The sequence below is a fragment of the Lotus japonicus genome, chromosome 2 (genome assembly GCF_012489685.1).
Source record: "Lotus japonicus ecotype B-129 chromosome 2, LjGifu_v1.2".
NCBI classification, from domain to species: Eukaryota; Viridiplantae; Streptophyta; class Magnoliopsida; order Fabales; family Fabaceae; genus Lotus; species Lotus japonicus.
Window position 1 is genome coordinate 81603351 of NC_080042.1, and position 22094 is coordinate 81625444.

General features: G+C 33.8%; 2 protein-coding genes across 2 annotated transcripts; both read right to left on the minus strand.

The window, feature by feature from the left end:
* Positions 1-3623: 3623 nt before the first annotated feature.
* LOC130737116 (F-box/FBD/LRR-repeat protein At3g14710-like) lies at positions 3624-5390 on the minus strand. Its single transcript, XM_057588885.1, has 4 exons — positions 4461-5390; positions 4091-4231; positions 3764-4004; positions 3624-3646 (listed from the first exon to the last, which is right to left on the minus strand). The coding sequence occupies exons 1-4, from the start codon at positions 5388-5390 to the stop codon at positions 3624-3626; spliced, it is 1335 nt and encodes a 444-aa protein (XP_057444868.1).
* A 2771-nt stretch (positions 5391-8161) lies between these two features.
* LOC130740196 (F-box/FBD/LRR-repeat protein At3g14710-like) lies at positions 8162-10732 on the minus strand. Its single transcript, XM_057592712.1, has 4 exons — positions 10565-10732; positions 9079-10032; positions 8779-8916; positions 8162-8607 (listed from the first exon to the last, which is right to left on the minus strand). The coding sequence occupies exons 2-4, from the start codon at positions 10015-10017 to the stop codon at positions 8338-8340; spliced, it is 1347 nt and encodes a 448-aa protein (XP_057448695.1). The 5' UTR covers positions 10018-10032; positions 10565-10732; the 3' UTR covers positions 8162-8337.
* Positions 10733-22094: the final 11362 nt, after the last annotated feature.

A 22094-nucleotide genomic window follows, 5' to 3' on the forward strand; every position in this document is an offset into this window, starting at 1 on the left:
GAAGGAAAAGCAACGACTAGGCACATTTTTGTTGTTCATATATGAAAGAAAAATACAAAAAAAATAAACATATATGGGCTCTCAATATTGAGGCCGAGGAATGAATATGGAGCCCACTAAATTTGTTGTTTTTACTCTAAAAAATGCACTATAAAAAACACAGTAAAAAGTAAAAACACATTACTAGGCACATTTTTTGTCTTCTCATATTGAATGTTAAAAACACACTCATTTCATGTCCTGATCCTCATTGGATTTATGCCTTTTGGGGGACTCCATGTTTATAGCAAGAATTGTTATTGTTATATATAGGCACGCTTGCACACATAGCATTGTCCAAAAATTGAAGATGCTGAAGTTTATACATTGTTGGATGGTGTTCAAGACTGAATATAATTTGTATATATTGTTGTTATTGAGTGAATCAAACAAATACAGAGTCGGACATGGGAATACGACTTACAAGAAAGTCGACGGTGCAGCAGTCAACATCGACGGTGAGCCGCGGAGGAGGCTTTGCTAGGATAAAAAAAGAAGAGTCAAAAATTGAAATGATCTACAAAACGATAAAAATAGAAAATAGTTAAAAATAATAAATTTTAAAGGTAAAAAAATAAAAACTAAATATGAAAAAAATATATTCGGGTGACAAGAGTTTTATTTAATTGGGGTTCCGATTGCAAGTGGGGATTGGCTGGGGTGGGGGTGGAGGTTTCGGTTGCAGGTGGTGGTGGGGTTGGGGTTCTGTTCTGGTTGGAGAAGAAGAAGAAGAAGATGAAGGAGAAGGAGAGATGGGATGAATTTCTGGAAAAAAAATTATGGGTTCAATTATGAGAATTGAAGATGAAGGAGATGATTTTTTTGGTTATAGAGGAAGGAGATGATCTGAGTTTTTTTTTTGGATAATTTAATTTAATTTAATTATGTGATGTATCATTTTTTAATTTTTTTCACATAGGCATCATTAATATAGTCAGCGGGCCAAATTATCACTCACCGGAGCTCTGGACTCCGGCGAGGACTTACTCCAAACGTTTTACATAATAGAGGACCTTTTGCAAAAAAAAAATCCGACAAAGAACCTAGTTCAGACGGCGAGACAAAGACATGAACCAATTTGAGAATTAAGCCTTTTCTGGAATATCAAAACTAAAACATTCTTTTAAAAAAAATGACAGTCTAAATCATAAAGTGAAGAAGACACATTTACTTGCTTATTTCAAAAAATTATGCATCGACTTACTCAACCGTTTACTACTCCCTCCGTTCCTATATATATAAGTCTCAAATAACTAATTCTCTTAGATTAAGAAAAGTAGTTACTAGTAATAAATTTGTCAAAAAAAGGATTTACTTTCCTAGATTACCCTTATTTACTTTCCTATGATTTTCTCTCTCCAAGTTAATACTTCTAAAGTTTATCATCTCTTTAATATTAAATATGAGGGTGAACTTGGAAAAAATTATTTTATAATGCTTCCTAGATATTAGAAAGTGACTTATATTTTATAACAAATTTTTTTCAAAAAATGTGACTTATAATAGGGAACGGAGGGAGTATTATGAAAGACAAAATGTGACACATAAAAGGATACAAATTCGTTTTAAGTGGATGAAATTGACTTAATCATTGAATTTTTTAAAAAATGATTCAATAATTTTCTTTAAGGACTAAAAACTATGAAATGTTTGTATATGAATCATTTTAGATTAGGGTGTGTAAGCAAGTGACAAAAAACATAGTTATATGATTAATTCAACAGTTCATTTTTTTTTTGTTTATTTTATTATTTTGTCCAATATAATTGATAGGTAATTATACGCCTTCTTAAGCATTTAGTCAATAGTTCGACCTATGAATTGTGCATAAAAAAAGATATATTGGAAAAGACATATTAAATGTAGTATGATCTCAAAGTATCAGGAAATTATTCTCATAGCAATCTGTTGTGGATCACTTTGGTGCTAAAACAATTGTCATTTGTTTTTATCATTTCCTTTTAACCTATTATCAATTATGAGACATTAAAAATACACAAATATTTATAATAATATTGTTTTTGAATTTTAAATAAAATAAAAATTATCTTAAAAACTGATATTTGAAATACAAGTTTGTTACAGATATTTATATCTAGTTGTTAGTTCTCCTATTGTTTAACTAACAATGCAAATATGTTAAATTACTGGTCTGTACGTACGTGTATATATAGATACACAATATCATTGTAAATTAATGAAATACAAACGTTTATTATTTCTTCTATAAAATGTTATCGCCACTGCTAAGGTAAAAAAATATATTCTTGCACAAGGTTGTTTATGGTCTTGGGGTAGGGGTGGGGGCTATGGGGTGATCTGCCATAAGTTTCTTGTCACTTCCCGTGAGGTTGGGTCGGATCAGGTGTTGGAGTTTGGTTGCATTCGTGATTTTGGTTTGGTGGAGGAGGTCGTCATGTGCTAGGAGGTTGGAAGGTTCAAGGTTCTTCCTTCCTCAACAGTGGGTGGCGCTGCTGTCGGCATAGGCTCTATTTCACATATTGGTTCTTCTTCTAGTTCCCTTCTTGTTCTTGGGGGTTTTGGTGATGTTGTTTCTTTGCTTGAGGAGGGCTCAATGGATGTCCTAAATAAGGATTTCGGGTCGTTCTGGATAAGGTTGAAGTCTTGAAGATGATTGTTAGGGTCATTTTGTTTGTCCGTTTGATACGACATGTTTTTAAAAACTGTTTTTGAAAACAATTATCATTTTAATTTTTTAAAACTAAAAAACCAAAACAGCTAAAAATGTTTTCAGTTTCAATTTTTTGTTTTCAAATCTCAGTTTTCAAAATGTTAAAAAACATGTTATTCAAACTGTTTCCTTCTTCTGAAAACTTTTTAAAAATTATTTATGAAAACTGTTTTAAAAATTGAAAACTAAAACTACAATCAAACATGCATTTAGTTTTTTTTTGTTTGCCTCGCCCTCAAATTCTGATGTTCATGAGTTAAAATAAAAAATAAGAAACAATTAAATTAAATTGGTTTGGTTTTGCTTTGTAAAATTTTACTAGTTTTAAATAAAATATAGTAAAAATAATCATAAGATCGAAAAACTGAGTTACAAAAACATTTATCATGCATTTTATTAAAAGTAACTTTAACCTCAATCAATAACTTTTACAAAAAAGTTGGGAAAAATGAGCTGGACCAGTGGGTCAAGTCCATTTTGCCACCCTAGTGAAGACATTAATCTGATTTCTAAATTTTACTCTAATTAAAACAGTTTATTAATTAATTATCATCAAATCCGAATGTTAAATAGCATAAGTGTAATTATATAAAAAGACCAAAAATACTATCTACCCACTCGGCCACTCTATTGTTGAATTATGAGTTTTCTCCCACTTGTCAATAGACTTTCATAAACGGTTGAAAATTCAAAAATCAAACTAAAACATTTCTTGAATGAGAACTACTTTTTTACTTCTTCTAAATTAGAGTTGCGTAGCTACCAAGTGGGATCAAACTTTTCAAATCCATAAAAATAATCATGTATTCTTGACCTTCTTGTAAAACAAGAGTCACCTAAACTACTGAAAATTCTAAAATCCAATTTTAGAATGAACGGCACAACTGAATTATCATAAAACAAATCCATGATAATCTGGAATGAATGAAACAAATGAATTACAATATATAAAACAGGGAATAATCATGCATTCTTGACCTTCTTGTAAAACAAAAGTAACCTAAACGGTTGAAAATTCTAAAATCAAACTACCACATTTCTTGAATGAGAACAACTTCTCTTTTACTTCTTCCAAATTGAATTTACGTAGCTCCCAAGTGGAGATGAAACTCATCCTCTTCAAGGCAACACCATTTGCCATCACAAATTTAGCAAAATTTAACTGATGCTTGGAACCATCAAAACTCCAAAACTTTACCACTTGAAGAGTAGTTAGAAAACAATCATGAACAAGATCATAATTCAACAGTTCTTGGTCAACTTGGAGTAGTCCCTGACATAATCATTAATTCATCAGTAGAAATATATGATTATAAAGCTCCGCAAATTTCAATTAAATATAATCAGTCAATAAATTACCTTTAAAATAAGAGTCTTTAGAATTGGTGTTTTATGAAGGAATGCCAACAGAATTTGGTCAGTAACCTCTTCTAGCTCCAGATGACTTAACTTTTCAAATGTAGAAAGATCTTCCGGTGAATCTTTTGCAAATGGCAGAACCTGTTTAAAATGTTGAGTTTTGGTAATCAAATAAAATGAAGTCAATGAATTGATGAATGAAACAAGTTGAGTGGGAAGATCTTCTAAATGTGTGAACATAGTCCTTTGGCAGAATGATCACTAATGAATATATATTTATGTTTCAGGAACTAAATGTCACACTGTCTATACAAAATGATAATTTACACAACAATTTATTCTTTTGGTTGAAAAGGGTGAAGAAAAGTACCTTCTTTGACCACTTAAACTCCAGCGATTTCACATTTTTAAGTTGCTTTAGAAGCTTACTAGAAAGAGCCACAGCTTCTTGCACATTTTCCTCCACATATTGGTACCGACAAATATCAATAATAGCAGAAGCAATGGCAGCAACAGATAGATCAAACACAATGGTGTATGGGAAGAGATAACCTTTATAAGTGAATTTTGTAAGACACGAAGCACAAAACTTTATGACAGGATATGTATCAGCATCATATGGTGACCAACCTTGAAAATCCCTTATTGAAACCATTTTAAGCAGAGGTACTTTCAGAGTGACACACTTTACTGTTGATGGCCAAGTGCAATTTTCAGTCTCATAAGTTGTCAGAACTGGGAAATCGAGGTGAATCTTTCCAGAGCTATTAGAAGGGTCATTTTGAAACTTGATTCCAGACATGTTCAGAACTGTGAGGAATGAAAAACACGCAAAGGTTGGAACTTTAATATTCCAATTCACATTTAGCACCAGTTCCTCTAAGGACTTGTATCTCATAATGGAATGAGAGAAAAGGGTTTGTTGTTTCTTCTCTGAATTGACACAAAGCTTTTTGACTCTCCGGCTTAGAACAGCAAATATCCACTGATCCACATGGTAAGGTTCATACTTGTCTGATATAGCAAGTGAAAAACTTTGGATGTTTGAACTATTCAGACGAAGCAGCACCATGTACACAAAGTTCATAAAGAAAGTTTTTCTTATTTTCTTGGAATGTCTATCTTCAAAGTGTAGTACGGTGATGAATGTCCAGCGGCGTTTCCAACTCTTGGATAAAACACTTGTACGAACTGCATCTCTGGTAGGAAGAAAAGAAAGAATGCGACCAGTAATGAAATCAGGGAGGTCACTAATCATGTCTTGGCCCTTATTGGATTTTCGCCTCTTGCGGGCTTCCATGTTTACAGCAAGTTCCTACAAAAATTATTACAAAGCATTACTATATATATATCACACACATAACATTGTCTAAATATTAAAGAAGATAAAGTTTGAATGAATAGATCATAGGCATAACAATGATGCTCAAGACTCACAGATTTCAGGAACTGCAATATGTGAACAGGATAGCAACAGAATAGGATATGATATGTGGACAGGATAGCAACAGGATAGGATAAGAGCAGGATATACTCTTATCATATCCTGTGTTGAGGTGCACATGATAAGGACAGGATATGATAAAGAAAAATGTATCAGATTTATATTTGAATAAAAAATACATTTAAAGTTGATCATTCTATTAAATTTAGTTTCTTTATATTTTCATGAATGAGTCTATATTTTAAAATAAATAAAATTAATTTAAATTTTATTAATTAGCCTATTTTATTGTTTTGAAGATAGCCTATATTTTAAATAAAATTATGCAGTTAACCAATTGATTTTCACTTAGTTGTGACACATGATAATTAACAATAAAAGTTAACTAAATTAAAAATATTTTTCAAAACTACTTTATATTTAAATTATAAATTATTATATAAGTAGATAAGTAGTTTTAAATAATAGGAGATGAAAATATAAAATTAATCTATTTCTATTAAAAAATCAATATTTGTAATTAATGGTTTTCACTTAAGTGTGACACGTGATAAACAATAAAAATTAACTAAATTAAAAGTATTATTATTATTAATAAATCAATATTTGTAAGTGAGTAGTCTATTTTACTATTTATGAATAATAATTTTATATTTTTTTATTTAGTTAAATTAATATTTTTATATTTATTAATTAATATTATTATAAATTATAAATTATACAATTTTAAAATAAATTAATTTGGAGTTAGGATACTGAAAGAAAATATATAACTGGTATCCTATCCTGTTCTATCCTAGCTCCCCCCTCAGGATAACTTTTACACATGATTGACAGGATAGGATAGGAGACAGGATAGTGTTATCCTATCCTGCTGGTGCAACAAACAACAGATAACAACAAGATATGATTATTATCCTGTCATATCCTATCCTGTCCTGGCTCCCAAACGGGTCCTTAGTTTTTTTACACACAACCAATACGAATATACTAGCCAACTAATTAAAATCAAAGGTACCATTTGCTTCTTTTGACAAGTTTCTTCAAAATGTTTCCTTGCTCCCACCCGTGTTTCTAGTAGTATGATTTTTGTACGGGGTTGTTTTAATGACTATAGACAAAGTTTGAGTTATATCACTATAATTTTAAGTTGTTCGCCGTATGGTACTCACATAACCTTGAAACCTTTGGGTTGATGCATTCAGGCCGACGGTAAGAATACATTTTCATATGTGTGAAATGTTATTCATACTCAAAAAAAAATTCACTTGATGATCATGCTTCGAATAAAATAATTGTTTTTTAGTTAATATGGTTGTATATCCTTTCTAACCCGATTAGGACACCTGATTTGCACTACGGCACACACCCTAATTTTTTTTTTTTTTCTGAAATTGAGAAAAAAATCAAATAATTGTTTTGGGTTAATGTCGGTGTTTACACATGTCATAGTCTTTTAAAATTTAAGTTTGCCTCTGCCAGAGTTGTAAACAATACGTTGAGCAAGGAAGTCCATCTCATACTCGACAACACTGGTGGGGTCAAATAAACATTTTTGGGGATTTGGGCAAGAAGACACTTCTGCAAACAGAGACATCCACCATGGAAAGGGGGAGGCGAAGATGACGGCAAATGAAAGATGACTGTTGCACGAGGCAGCACCGCAGCTTGAAAAGGGAGCAGAGGTGAGTGGTGGTGGATGTCAGCCATAGGCGTCGGTCTGGTGCTAGTTGGTTGCTGTTGCCGCAAATGGTGACAAGGGGCAGACATATATGCTGATGGGAGAAGATGATGGTAGCGGATGGTCACAAATCTGGAGATGGCGTTGACATTTCAGATATGCTTTCGACAACAAGATGGCGGTGGAGGCCCGGATTTGCCATTGACGGTGTGGTCGGTGCTGCTCTCAAATCTACTACTAAAATGATGGGCGAATCGGTTGTGGTGAACAAAACGACAAATGAAGGATGGTGGTGGTGGAAGAAACAAGGGGGAAAGAAAAACCCACTTATTTGGATAAGTAAACCACCTAATGTAAGAGAAACACACCTCTTGTGGAAAAAAACCTAACACTAAAAGGAAAAGAACCTCCCTAATGGAGAAGGATCCCCAAAGGGAAGAAGCAGTAGTTCATACAATAAACCCTAGGGGAGCATATCTTGAGAGGAAACACACTTCTTGAGGAGGACTGAATATATATTCAGTATGTGGCAAACCATTTATTCAGTATGTGAAAACACGATCCATACATTTTTGACAAAAAAAGACTTCACCTCTCCATGATAATGGCGTCTTCAAACGAGACATCATAACAAAGCATCAAACGTTTTTATGAATCCATCTATTTTCACATAAACAGAACCAAATCAGAAGAAACACTCTGCTTCTCATATTCAAACCATACCATTCAACTTATTCCCATCCATCAAACGTTTTTATGCGACTACTCAAGTTCCATGCTCTTATAATCCTTTTTTCATTTTCCGTTTTCCCCCTTTTCATATATCGTACATATAAGCCAAGATGAAATGTAGAGTTCTATTAAAAATCATGAGTGAACTACAAATTTGCGATTATCAAATTGGCCATTCCTATTCTTTGATTTTCCATGTACTAAGAAATACTAATGAAAGTTAAGTAACTCCATCGTTAATTTTGTGCACCAAATAAGCAAATCCATGTCCTCTGGAAGGCACACGAAGGGCACAAATGATTTACATTAAAGCATGGAATAAAGTTGTATTCATCCTGTACCTGCTTATCAAAAAAAAAAAACCCCTGTACCTTGTAAACCTCCATTAACCTAAGTTGAGAATTTCAAACTCATAAAACTACAACATTTCTTAAATGAGTACAGCTTCTCTTTTACTTCTTCCGAAATATTTGGGCGGTTCCAGTGAGGCCTGAAACTCATCCTCTTCAAGGCAACAACATTTTCCATCACAAATTTAGCAAAACTTAACTGATGCTCAGAACCATCAAAACTCCTAAACTTTACCACTTGAAGAGTAGTTGAAAAACATTCAGGCACAGGGCCATAATTCAACAGTTCTTGGTCAGGTTGGAGTAGTCCCTATCACCATTCAGCAGTGGAACTGTATTATTATATAGCTCGGCAAATTGCAAATAAGACATAATGGAAAACTCGCTCATCGCTAATCATGAAATGCAAATAATTTGGAAGTATGTCTACAAGATTTAGTTTAGTGACTAGCAGTTCAAATCAATTTATAAACCTAATTACCTGAAAAAGAAGAGTCTTCAGATATGGCGTTCTTAGAAGTAATGCCAACAGAATTTCACTAGCAACTGCTCCTAGCTCCAAACGACTTAACATTTTGAATGAAGGAAGACCTGTCAATGAATCTTTTGCTAGCAACACCTGTTTAACAATAATAAATTGTTGAGCTTTTGGTAATTAAATAAAATGAAGTCATTGGAATGGAGAATGAAACAACTTTGCAATTATTTGCAACATCAGTGACTAGTGCGTTTTTTCAGTTTCATTCTCTTATTTTTTCATGAGATAGATAAGGAAAATTACCTTCCTCCACTTCTGGAACTTCAAACATTCCACATTTTGAAATTTCTTCAGAATCTCGACAGAAAGAGCCATAACTTCTTGCAAACTTTCTTCCTTATACAAACCAAAACAAATATCAGCAGAAGCAACATTTGCTGCAGATAGATCAAACACAGTGGGGTCTGGTAATGGAGAACCAATATAACTGAATTCTTTAAGACGTGAAGCACGAAACTTTATGGTAGGATATGAATAATCATCAACTGAGTCTGAAGGCCTATAGACCTGTATAGAAACTACTTGAAGCAGAGGTACTTCTAAAGTGACACACTTCACACTTGACAACCAAGTGCAACTTTTTGTCTTATAGGTTCTCAGAACTGGGAAATTAAGGTGAACCTTTCCAGATTTATCAGAAGGGTCACCAACAAGCATGGCTCCAGTCAAGTTCAGGACTGTGAGGGATGAAAAAATAGCAAAGGTCGGAACTTCAATCTCACAACCATACGCATATAGCACTAGCTCCTCTAAGGTCTTGTATTTCATAAGGGAATGAGAGGAAAGGTTTCCTTTCTGGTCTGAATCGACACAAAGCATTTTGACTCCCCGGCTTACAACAGCAGATATCCACTCATCCACGTGAATAGCTTCATAATCCTCTGACATATCAAGGGAGAAACTCTGGATGCCTGAACTATTCAGATGAAGTAGTACCCTGTACACAAAGCTCACAAATAAATCTTTGCTTATTTTCTTGGATGAAGAACACTCTTTATCTTGAAATTCTAGCTGCGTAATAAATGTCCATTTGTATAACCAACTCTTGGATAAAAGACTTGTGGAGACTGCATCTTTGGTAGGAAGAAGAGAAAGAATGCGACCAATAATGACGTCAGGGAGGTTACTTATCATGTCCTGATCCTCATTCTCATTGGATTCATGCCTTTTGGGGGATTCCATGTTTATAGCAAGTTCCTACAAAAAAACATTACAGGCATTGTTATTGGTATATATAGGCACGCACGCACGCACACATAACATTGTTCAAAAATTAATGATAAGAATACCAACAAACAAGTGCATACACCTTCAAACATCATTTTTTTTCTATCTATCACTCTTCCGCTCGCATCAATCACTTATCTCTTATCTCTTCTTACCTATCTAGAGGTCTACACAAAACATTACCCTTCTAAAACTGATTCATTCACATTCAAAATTTTATCCACACCAATTGCACTAATTTTTGGTTCTATCTCTCTAATTCTTCCTAATAACATCTCATACAAGAAACAACCAAATCCAAACCAACTCTACATGAGAAAACCTTCATATCTCTAAAAATCACTTTCAACTTAGCATAAGACCAACACTAACAATGAAAACCCCACATTCCCACGAAGATCGAAGCTTCTCTCAGACATGAAACCGCAAACACAGCTACATACAAAAATCTATATCCATATCCAAACTTAGCAAATCGCAAAGGGTGAAGAGTGTTACGTACTCAAGTTCAACGAACAGACGACGGCATGGCGGCGGCGGTGGTGGCCGGCGACCGGAGGAAAGCGGTGGTGCGATGAGCGCACGACGCTGTGAATAACAAGATTGGGAATTGAATTGACCTAAATTGACTACTTCAGTTCACACAGTTTTTTTATTATAAAAATAAAAAATAATGTTTAATACCGTCGCTGAATCAATTTAGTAATTTATTTAATCATTAAATTTTGAATCAATTGAATAAAAAAATACTTTTCTTATTTGACTTTTTTTTTTAAATTATTATTTGACTTTTAGTTTTCAGGAATATCAAAACCAAAACATTTTTTTTACAAAAACTTGATAGTTAAAATCATAAAGTGATGAAGACACATTTTTTGCTCTATTTAGAGCAAAAAAATATGCATCAACTTACTCAGCATGATTACTATTATGAACGACCAGATGTTGCACATAAAAGGGTACAAATTCGTTTTAGGTTGCAGGTTTGCTTGGGTTGTGTGAGACAACCACTTAATCCCAAAAGCTTAAGCTGTTGGGTAAGGGCCACTTTAATGGTTTTATATTATACTCTAACATGCCCCCTCACGCAAGAGCCCTTTGGGCTTGAAGCGTGGATTAAGGCACAGGCCCACCTACCATGTGCTTAATTAAATTCCACTTTTTAATTAGAAAGTGAGAGGAGCAAGGATCGAACTCTAGACCTTTCAGTCATAGAGGCTCTGATACCATGTGAGACAACCACTTAATCCCAAAAGCTTAAGCTGTTGGGTAAGGGCCACTTTAATGGTTTTATATTATACTCTAACAGGTTGTTTGGATGAATATCTTGGGATGGTTGGGAATATCTACTGTGTTACCAAATGGTTTGGAAGATTTCTTTATCCAATTTGGTATGAGTAGCGTGACTAATTCTAAATCAGGAAGAATTATGTCTGCAATTTGGATTACAACTATATGGGCTCTTTGGCATGCTAGGAATAAGACTGCATTTCGTGGAGACACATTGATTGTCGAAGCAACTGTTGATTTGATCCAATATAAAGTCTGGTTGTGAATTAAAGCAAATAATTCGGCCTTTGCTTATTCTTTGGTGGATTGGATCCAAAACCCGTGGGAATGCATTCTACATATCTGAAGGCTGCTGAATTATGCTAGTGGGTGCTAGTTAATCTTCTACCATGAGTATTATATACTAGTACTTTTACCCGTGCGATGCACGGGGAGTTTTCGATTTTGTATTTTGTGTGTTTATTTTCTTTTGTCTGTGTTTTTATAAAGATATTTATGGATTAAAATAACTAAATTTATTTTAGATCAAAGAATTCAAAAATTTGTATTTTTTTTGTACTTATAAGTTTTTATTAGGTAAATAGTTTAAAATACAAATATGATAGTATTAATAACATTAAAGTTTTTGTTTAGTTATGAGGATGAATGTAAAATTTGCAAATGACATATTAATAATATAAAATTAGTAATATCGAAAATTAGTATGAAATTAATGAAACTAATACGCTAAATTTTAAGAAATGACATAGCATAAAAATAAATTATGAATGAGCGGCATCAGAAATTTATATAGTTGTAACGCATTTTCTATTCATTCAATAAAATTATTCTGTTGTCAAAAAAAAAATTATATAGTTTTAGGGAAAAAAATTAAAACCACCACCTTTAACTTTTATGTATTATTATTAAGTATTAACTAATTAATAATTCTCCAGATCAAAACTTATTAATTGTGCTCTATGAAATTCTTTAACTTATTTGAACTAAATATTAATGAGCTAAATAATAATAAACTCATTTACAAAAAAATTGAGGTGAATAATTAAAGTTTTAATAGAATTAAAATCAATTTAATTTAATATTTATATAGCTTCAAGGAAAAGGTTAATGGGACGGTTATTTTCTGCATTGATATACTATTAAATGCACCACCTTAATTTTTATGGATGAATATTAATATAAATTATTATTTAACTAATAATTAAATAACCAAAACTAATTATGTATTTTGATATATTTCCATAAAAATGAACCAAATAAATAATAAACACTTTTTTTATATATATTTTGATGTAAATTGAAGAAGGATATAGCATGATATTGATGGGAGGATTGAAATCGTCAAACAGAATTTCAAGAGGGAAGGACAATGAGAAAGTTATTTTTTGCATCGATATCATATTTAATATTAAAACCACCACCTTCAACTTTTAAGAATTAATATTAAATATTAATTATTACTTAACTATTTATTCTAGAAATTAAAACAAATTATGTGTGTCTATTCAAATCTGGAACTGATATTAACTATGTTCTTATAAACAAAGTTTGGTGAAAGTGAAATGTTACCTTTAATTGTTGAAGATTATTTTGGTAAGTAATTTTTGAATCCATATTAAATTTAATGTTAAAACATCCACCTTTATGTTGTTAATAAAAAATTAAATATTCTAAGAAAACATGAACTAATTTAAATATTTTTAGTTTATCTTTTCAATATAAAAAATTTGAACTAATTAATCATGTCTTATGGAATTTCATAAGTGAAATTTTATCTTATTTCAAACATGAAAGCAAATAGTTCTAGGGGAAGGGTTAATGAAAAGTTTTTTCAGCATTGATATTAATATATTATGGAGTGCAAGGGAGTATTTTAAAGTCATACTTAAATACCATGTTAAAGGGTTTAAATTTTGTAACTGTTATATAATTATTGAAGACAATTTAATCTGGTAACTTATGTGCCTTTATTATCCATTAATTCATAATAAATAACGACTACTAAATTATATACTTAAACACATTTAATTGACACAATTGGGGAGGAATTTTTTTTTTTGCAGTTGAGCCAATTAATTTAGCACTTAAGACCGGTAATATTGATGTGCAATTTAAGTAGAATACTGATGAAACTTGACTTTCAAAAAATGGCATGCCATAATATATAGCTCCACAAAAGTAAGATGTTAACATGACATGCACCCCATAAAAAGTTCAGCCAACTGAACCGGGCTAGATAACTTTCACTGTCACAGACCATACTTCATGCACTCATATTGTAGGAAGGTTGGGAAAGAAAAGCAGAAAAGAATAGAAATTAGTGCTTTGGATTTACAAAGGAAGGTTAACAACATAAGTTCTACCTGGCATTATTTGCTGCGTAAAAATCAATAAAAAGTAATAAGAAGGAAGTCTCATCTTCCATTGAATGAGAGTTTAAATTAGATATGAAATTGCATCAAAATACTTCCTTTGCAATTATGAGGCTCATCTCCAAAAGAGAAGTTTGGCATAACTGCATTTTGTAGCCTTGAGGGTAAGCAATAAGGATCATGAGAGAAAAGAGGAAAAAATAAGTATGGAGCCTGGAGGCCGGAGGGTAAGTTTTTGATCAATAAATCTTCATTCCTTGGTGAGTTTTTGGATCAGTACCTTCAACTTGTAAATGGTAATCACATGAAGAATTTAAAGATGGATGAAGTATATATCATATCATAAAAAAGCACAATCTTATGGAAAGGAAATGAAATATTGCAGGTGAAATCAGAAAACTTATTTGCTTCAAGCATTCACCAAATATTGAAAAACAAAAGGTGCACATAGGCGTCTATGTGGGCAGCAGGAAACTTCTTTCTGAAACAGTGGTAAGTCCTTTTCAACAGGAAGAACAAATTCTTGCAGCTGAGAATTTTCTTTTTCAATTGACTCCATCTGTTGTGTTTTATTTAATAAACACCCTGGAAGATCTAAGACTGAATAGATTTCATTAACTGTAGGAGTCCAGTTGTCACTCACTACCTCCACTCCCCGACCACGCCAAAATCCTTTCTTTCCTGCACAACATACCAAATTTGCCTAGCTGAAATTGCAACATATGATTCCCTCTCACATTCCTCAATCAATTCAAGAAACGCCCATCTCCCTCGCTTCTCCCATTTCTCTGTAACTTCATCCCAGTCCTGAGTAATCCGCATTTCATCAACTCCAACCCTCATTTCATCACCCATATCAGGGAAAAATACACTCCTCTCCTCCATACTATCACAGTGATCAAATATCACACCTTCCCACCAAGCTTCCTCATGGTACACATCAACACATAGACCAAATTTAAGGTCTTTTATCTCAAAGTCAATCCAAGGAGGCAGGGGCCTAATCACTCCACGTCTACAGAAATCAGAAGAACTCGTATAACCATCTAAAACCTCCAAATCAACTACACCTCCATATCAATTGCAAGCATATCATTTGTTCCGAGATATTAAAGAAAGCATAAAATTCCACACAACTACTACGCAATGGTAACAGGGGAAAAAAACTACATTATGTGTACTGGTGAAAATTAGTGTTCATAATGAAGTAACCCTTGGACATAGACACATAGTGACAAATCCAACAAAGGGGGACTCGAATGACAATATAAATCACAGACAGATCAGGCAGCAATGACCAAAATAATATTGTAAATTAAAACATACTTGAAAAAGAACCACTTTGACATAGCTTTATTACTTGTTGGATACAGCTTTCTTGGCTCCAATTAACACCACATTGCTGGATGTTTTAAACTTTGATTATATGATATGAATAAAAGACGGTAAGATTGGCCAAATTCTTCAAGCATCTCTATGAGATCTTCTTTTCATTTGTAATGCACATGATCTTGGGTTCCACCTTCCAAAATGGTCATCATGGCCTCAATCTTCGCGTTCAAATCTAAAAATAAATCAAAAGTACTGAGTTTGAGTGAAAACTGCAATATAACTAACTACTCAAAGACCTTGTGAAGATGCCAAAAATGTATGCTTTACTTTTAGCAACCCCTACAAATAAACGGATCATCCCAAACCTAAATTCAGAAATTTTGAAGTGATGACTGGTAGCATGTTTGAAACCACTTGTGTTTTCTCATAATCAATTTTGACATGCAGTAGCTACTCACAAAAGTTTCTGCCAAAATTGATGCTTGCTTTAAAGAAAAACAATTGATTAATTTTACTATTAAATTCCAGTTGTATTGATTAGGTAAGGTGTTTTCCATTGAAATATTTCTGAAAGACAAAGCGACCAAGGGGAGTACATATCAAATTGAAATGGCCGAATACCTATGGGGAACAGAAAATAAAAGAAAAAGCTCACCGCTTGATGCCGAAATCAGTGCAGGTAGGGTGGTGGGCTGGTAGAATCGCGATACAACAACCTAGACTCAAAACGGAGAAACGATTAGAAGAAAAGGAATTAAATCAGAAAGGGGCCAAATCAGAAATAAGAAAAAAAGGGTAGAAAAATGTCTTACTCACCAGAAGAAAAACCGAGAAAACCAAAAGAAGAGAAGCAAACCTGAAACATTGCAGAAAACTTGGTCAATCAAGATTAAATCTTTCAAATCTAGAAACGCACAGGTTAGGGAGTTTGTGTCGATGAGAAAGGTGAGGTTACTGATGTGCAGCATGATAGAGAGAACCTGACGGGCAAAAAAATTCAAAGAATCACTGATCTGAGTTATCATTCTCTATTTATCAACATTCACCTTGAGTTAAATCACAATAAAAGATGAACAGATGAGAGATTTGTAGCCTATCAACATGAGTTAAATCCACAATTTAGACTCAAAACAATCAAACCAGCCTGTGCAAGCATAAGTGATATATCCCCCGTGCCAAATACATAGTTTATAAATAACCTGTAGCAGAGGAGGAAAGTCAGAAGAGGATTGCACCCTGTTTGGAGCAAGATACACTACAGATTCAAAGCAACCATAATGTCAAGAGATGGATACAGTTACAAAGAGACAATCATGGGACACTTTTTCCTAAATGAAGAACTCAACCCTACACGAAAAGAGATCAAGGATTTAATCTATGAATCTTTCTCATGGAAAATAAGAATCATTGTATATATGAAAACTCACATTTTTTGTGTCTCCAAGAGCAGCTTCAAGATCTATATTAACTTGTACAATAAGATAGAAGTTAAAGTAAAGGTGAACAATTGCTCACCTTTTGGGCACCAAGGAATCTTCTGAAGCCTTATCACTGTTTGCTTTTACCATCTGTTTCAGAAACATGTGCTTCTGTGCACAATAACACACTGTATTTTTAAAGAAATTTTGTGAAGAGTAGTTGTAAGAAACAATCAAATTATGAATAAGATTATAGGAACATGAAATTTTCCCTTCTTCACTCACCGAGTTGTGATGGGATGATGTGTGAAGCCAGGTGAGGGAGAAGAAATGAGAAAACCCTGATGGAATAGAGAATTGCGCCTCGCAACCAAAACCTAATGGAACAGAGAGCTTCACCTCGCGAATTGATGGAACAGAGGCAATGGGGCTTTAGAGCATGACAACCTCGCCTGAAACTCAGGGATGACACCATCTTCTCTGCCTCGAGCTCTACCCAGTTCCTCTCCCACGATTTTTCTCGGACTCGCTAGAGCTCACTCCGATGTGGGTTTTCAATATCACTGCTCAGATACGCAGAAGGGGAGAACGAAAACGGTGGGTTTTCAATATCAATGAGCGTGAGTGACTCTTGGAATGGTGGAATTGGGAGAACGAAAACGGAAGAAAGTCATAAAGGGGGTGGAAAAATGAAAACCGAAGGGAGCTGTGAAAGGGAAAACCAAACGTGAGAGAGTTTTGAAGTGAAAAAGAAAAAGAAATTAAATGGCTGAGATTCAACGCTATGGACGGCCAAGATTTGATCTCTAACTAATTATATTTAGATTTACTGAATTGTCCATGGAAATATCCTAGTTAATGTTCAATGATCTATTGAATTACACTTTTATCCTTAAGGCTGCACAAACTTTGCTTTTATAGAGTTTATAGATTTCTGCTGGAGTATTTTTTGAAGGGTACCTTGAGACTACAACATGAATATAGGAACTGAATTGGATGCAAAACTTGGCAGCTGGGTTTAGGGTGGGTTATTAGAATTTTTTGTAAGCTTCCTTGAAGATACTCTCTTGGCTTTGCAAAATTGGTACTCTTTTTCCTTGCTAGGTTTTCCCAAGGGGGTTTTATCCTAGCAAGGTTTTAATGAGACTTTTTTTGTGAAGTCTATTTTCTTGGAAGTATTAGGTGGGGTAGTTTTGTTGTTGTAGGATCTTTGTCTGTATTTGTTAATTCTTTACCTGTCTCTTCTCTTCTTTGTATTGGGTTGAAGTACCCCTTGTACTTCTATTCAATATAATTCTTATTGCCTATAAAAAAAAATCGTTTTAGGTGGATGAAATTGACTTAATCGTTGAATTTTTTAAATATGATTCAATAATTTTCTTTAAGGGCTAGAAACTATGAAATGTTTGTATAGGAATAATTTTAGATTAGGGTGGGTGGGTAAGCAAGTGACGAAAAACATATTTATACGATTAATTCAACAACTCTTTGTCAATTTTGAGTAGTTCCTCGTATAATCATTAATTCATCAGTAGAAATACATATATAACTCAATAATTGTATTTTTTATTATAGTAAAGTTGATCTTTTACCGTAGCAAAGTTGACTTTTCACTGTAGCTAGTACCGAACAGTTCCTGTTTATGATTTGAACTATTTAAACACTGTTTTTTATTTTCAATAAATAGAGAGCATCTCTTATGTTAAGAGGGAGAACTCAACGGAGAGTTAGTTAGAGAGTCTCAGAGAGATAAACTGTAAGTCTTTATCTTTTCTTTCCTTCTCTTTTAATCTCTTATTTCAATCCTGTAATTGTTCTTTTTCAGTTTTCAATAATAACAATCTTCTGCAATCTTATTTAATGGAAGACTAGATTTTCTTTGAATGATTATGAGGTTGATTTTCATTGAGCAAAGATGAGGAGGGTTGGAAAGATTTGAACGAAAGCTTGGAGAAGGAGCGTAGCATAAAGAAAGACAACTCTTCCTTACCCATTAATATCATCGCCAACTCTTGGTTTCATAGAAATATATAATTAAATTGGAACTATAAGTTATGTTCTGGGTTGTTCTTATTCTTTTAGGTTGGAAATAAATCCAAAGTCACCATAAAACTTTTAACTAAACTAAGGACATTAATCTAGCAAATTATATATATATGTATATATATATATATATATATATTCCAATTAAGACATAATCAGTCAATAAACTAAATTACCAGAAAAATAAGTCTTTCAGATTTGGTGTTTTTCTGAAGTTATGCCAAGAAAATTTCACTAGTAACCTTTCCTAGCTCCAGAACCTTTCAATTTTCAAATGTGGGAAGATCTTCCCATGAATCTTTTGCTAACGGCAGAACCTGTTTAAAATGTTGAGTCTTTGAAATCGAATAAAATGAAGTCTTTGAAATGAAGAATGAAACGAAGGGGGAAGATCTTCCAAATGTGCTAACATAGTCCTTTGGCAGAATAACTAACGAATATATATTTCTTATGTTTCAGGAACTAATTGACTCACAGAGAACGATGAAGCATTTTATTTTTGATGACCAAGTGCAATTCCTTGTCTTATAAGTTCTCAGAATTGGGAAATCAAGATGAAGCTTTCCAGAGTTATTAGAAGTTCCACCAATAAACTTAATTCCAGGTAAATTCAGGACAGTGAGGGATGAAAGATAAGCAGAGGTGGGCACTATTAAGACGAAGTAGAACCATATACACAAAGTTTATAAAGAAATTTTTTCTTCCTTTCTTGGAAGAATAGGGTCTCTATCATCCAACTTATATTTGCCCACTCTATTGCTTATTTTGTGTAGAGTGCTAATATATATATACATACGGATTTCAATGGACATTCAAGGGACATACGAGTGTACACTCAACATTTTTCAATTTTGTGTGTTTTCTCCCACACTTACTAGTCAATAAACTTTCCATAACACTACGTGACATAGGTTTTTGAACAAAATAAACGTATTGCTCATTAAAATAAGCACATCCATGTAATCTGGAATGAATAATAAATGAAATACAATATATAAAGCAGAGAATAACTAGGTATTATTGACCTTCTTGTGAACCTTCAATAATTTATACAGTTGAGAATTCTAAAATAAAACTGCAACATTTCTTAAATGAGAATAACTTCTCTATTACTTCTTCCAAATTGGAGTTGAATAGATTCCATGTAGGGATGAAACTCATCCTCTTCAAGGCAAGAGCATTTCCCATCACAAATTTAGCAAAACTTAACTGATGCCCAGAACCTTTAAAATTACCAAACTTTACCAATTGAAGAGTAGTTAACAAGCATTCAGGCACAGGGTCATAATTCAACTGTTCTTGGTCAGACTGTAGTAGGTCCTGATTATCGTCATCATTCACCGATGGAAAAATATTATAATTTATAATAGCTCCGAATATTCCAAACAAGACATAATGGAAAACTCAATTAGATATAAAGCTTCTCGCTAGTCACAAAATGCAAATATGCAAAAGTTTGAAAGTATGTCTATAAATTCAAATTAAATTAGCTCGTGACTATCAGTTCAAATCGGTCAATAAGTTTACCTGAAAAATAAGAGTCTTTAGATTTGGTGTTTTTAGAAGTAATGCCAAAAGAATTTCACCAGTAACATGTCCTAGCTCCAGATAACTTAACATTCCGAATGAAGGAATATTTGCGAGTAAATCTTTTGATAGCATCACCTGTTTAGCAATAATATATTGTTGAGTGATTTGGTAATTAAATAAAAGAAGTCAATGGAATAAAGAATGAAACAACTATGAAAATATTTGCAACATCAGTGATACTAAATATCAGTTTCATTACCTTATGTTGTTATACGATATGAATGAGGTAAGATAAGGAAAAATACCTTGCTCAACCACTTCTGAAACTTCAAACATTCCACACTTTTAAATTGCATCAGAATCTTGCTAGAAAGAACCATAATTTCTTGCAAACGTTCCTCCTCGTACAAACCAATATGAATATCAGCATAGGCAATATGTGCTTCAGATAGATCAAACACAATGGGGTCCGGTAATGGATAACCATCATAAGTGAATTCTATAAGGCGGGAAGCACAAAACTTTATGGTAGGATATGGATGATAGTATCGAGTGTTCTGTATTGAAACCACTTCAACCAGAGGTACTTCTAAAGTGACATACTTTAGACTTGATGACCAAGTGCAATCTTCTGTCTTATACTTTCTCAGAAGTGGGAAAACAAGGTGAATCTTTCCAGAGTTATTACAAGTGTCACCAATCAAACTGATTCCACGCAAATGCAGGACTGTGAGGGATGAAAGACAAGCAAAAGAGGGAACTTCAATAGTGGCAGAACGAGCCACACTTAGCCCCAGTACCTCTAAGGACATGAATTCCATAAGGGTATGAGAGGAAAGGACACCTGAATCGATACAAAGCTTTTTGACTCCCCGCCTTACAACAGCCGATATCCACTGATCCACATGGGAATGGTAGTTTTTTATTAAAGTAAGTGAGACACTCTCAAGGCTTGAACTATTCAGATGATGTAGTACACTGTTCACAAAGTTTAAAAACTTTTCTATGCTTATTTTCTTGCCAGAAAACCACTTTTCCACGTCTATAAAATGTAGCTTGGTGATAAATTTCCAGTTGTATTTCCAACTCTTGGATAAAATGCTTGTAGTGACTGCATCTTTGGTGGGAAGAAAAGAAAGAATGTGACCAATAATGAAGTCAGGGAGGTTGCTAATCATGTCTTGGTCCTTATTGGGGGATTCCATGTTGATAGCAAGCTCCTGCAAAAATAATTACAAGCAATATTATATATATAGACACACATAATAGTGTCTAAAAATTAAATTAGTTGAAGTTTGAACAAATAGATGATAGCAATATGTTCAAGACTAATTAGAAATGGAACTGTTCTCCGAAGGATCTGGTGAGCCCTCCCGCCGGCAACCCCCCTCCATGGGTGGTAGCGGTGCCCATGTGTCTTTTCGCGACAAGCTTTTGGGAGGGAAGAAGACCACGTCAGTGAGAGAAACAGTGAATCTCATTGATCAAGGGAAAATGAAGATTGAGCATGTAAACGGAAATAGAATGCTACCAATGGTTGTTACTGATGCTTCCATCATCAGGGAGCTGTGCTCTCCCTGGCAGGAAGCCTTGGTGATCTCTCTGTTGGGAAAGCGACTTGGGTACAGGACCATGAAGGCAAGACTAGCGTCAACCTGGAGGCTAGCGGGGGACTTTGATCTCTTGGATGTTGATAATGGGTTTTACATGGTTAAGTTCGATCTTGCTGGAGATAGAGCCAAGGTTATGGAAGGAGGACCCTGGGTGATCTTCGATCACTACTTGGCAGTGGCTACTTGGAACAAGGAGTTTCTGTCTCCATTAGCTAGGGTTACTAAAACCTTGGCCTGGATTCGCATACCAGGATTAAATGTTGTGTTTTATGATGAGAGCTACCTCCTCGGGGTGGCGTCAGCCGTCGGCAAACCTATTAGGGTGGATTCAAATACCCTGCGAGCCGAGAGAGGAAAGTATGCTAGAATATGTGTGGAGCTGGACCTTACCCTTCCAGTTATTGGCAAGGTTTGCATTGAGGGTCACTGGCATA

What these genes read in the sequence shown, in the direction of transcription:
- LOC130737116 (XM_057588885.1), bottom strand. Translation starts at nt 5,390, where the DNA reads ATGGAAGCCCGCAAGAGGCGAAAATCCAATAAGGGCCAAGACATGATT. An exon ending in AGTTTAAGTGGTCAAAGAAG is followed by an intron (nt 4,232 to 4,460) that starts GTACTTTTCTTC and finishes CATTTTAAACAG; the next exon opens with GTTCTGCCATTTGCAAAAGA. An exon ending in TAAAGACTCTTATTTTAAAG is followed by an intron (nt 4,005 to 4,090) that starts GTAATTTATTGA and finishes TGATTATGTCAG; the next exon opens with GGACTACTCCAAGTTGACCA.
- LOC130740196 (XM_057592712.1), bottom strand. Translation starts at nt 10,017, where the DNA reads ATGGAATCCCCCAAAAGGCATGAATCCAATGAGAATGAGGATCAGGAC. An exon ending in AGTTCCAGAAGTGGAGGAAG is followed by an intron (nt 8,917 to 9,078) that starts GTAATTTTCCTT and finishes ATTGTTAAACAG; the next exon opens with GTGTTGCTAGCAAAAGATTC. An exon ending in TGAAGACTCTTCTTTTTCAG is followed by an intron (nt 8,608 to 8,778) that starts GTAATTAGGTTT and finishes GAATGGTGATAG; the next exon opens with GGACTACTCCAACCTGACCA.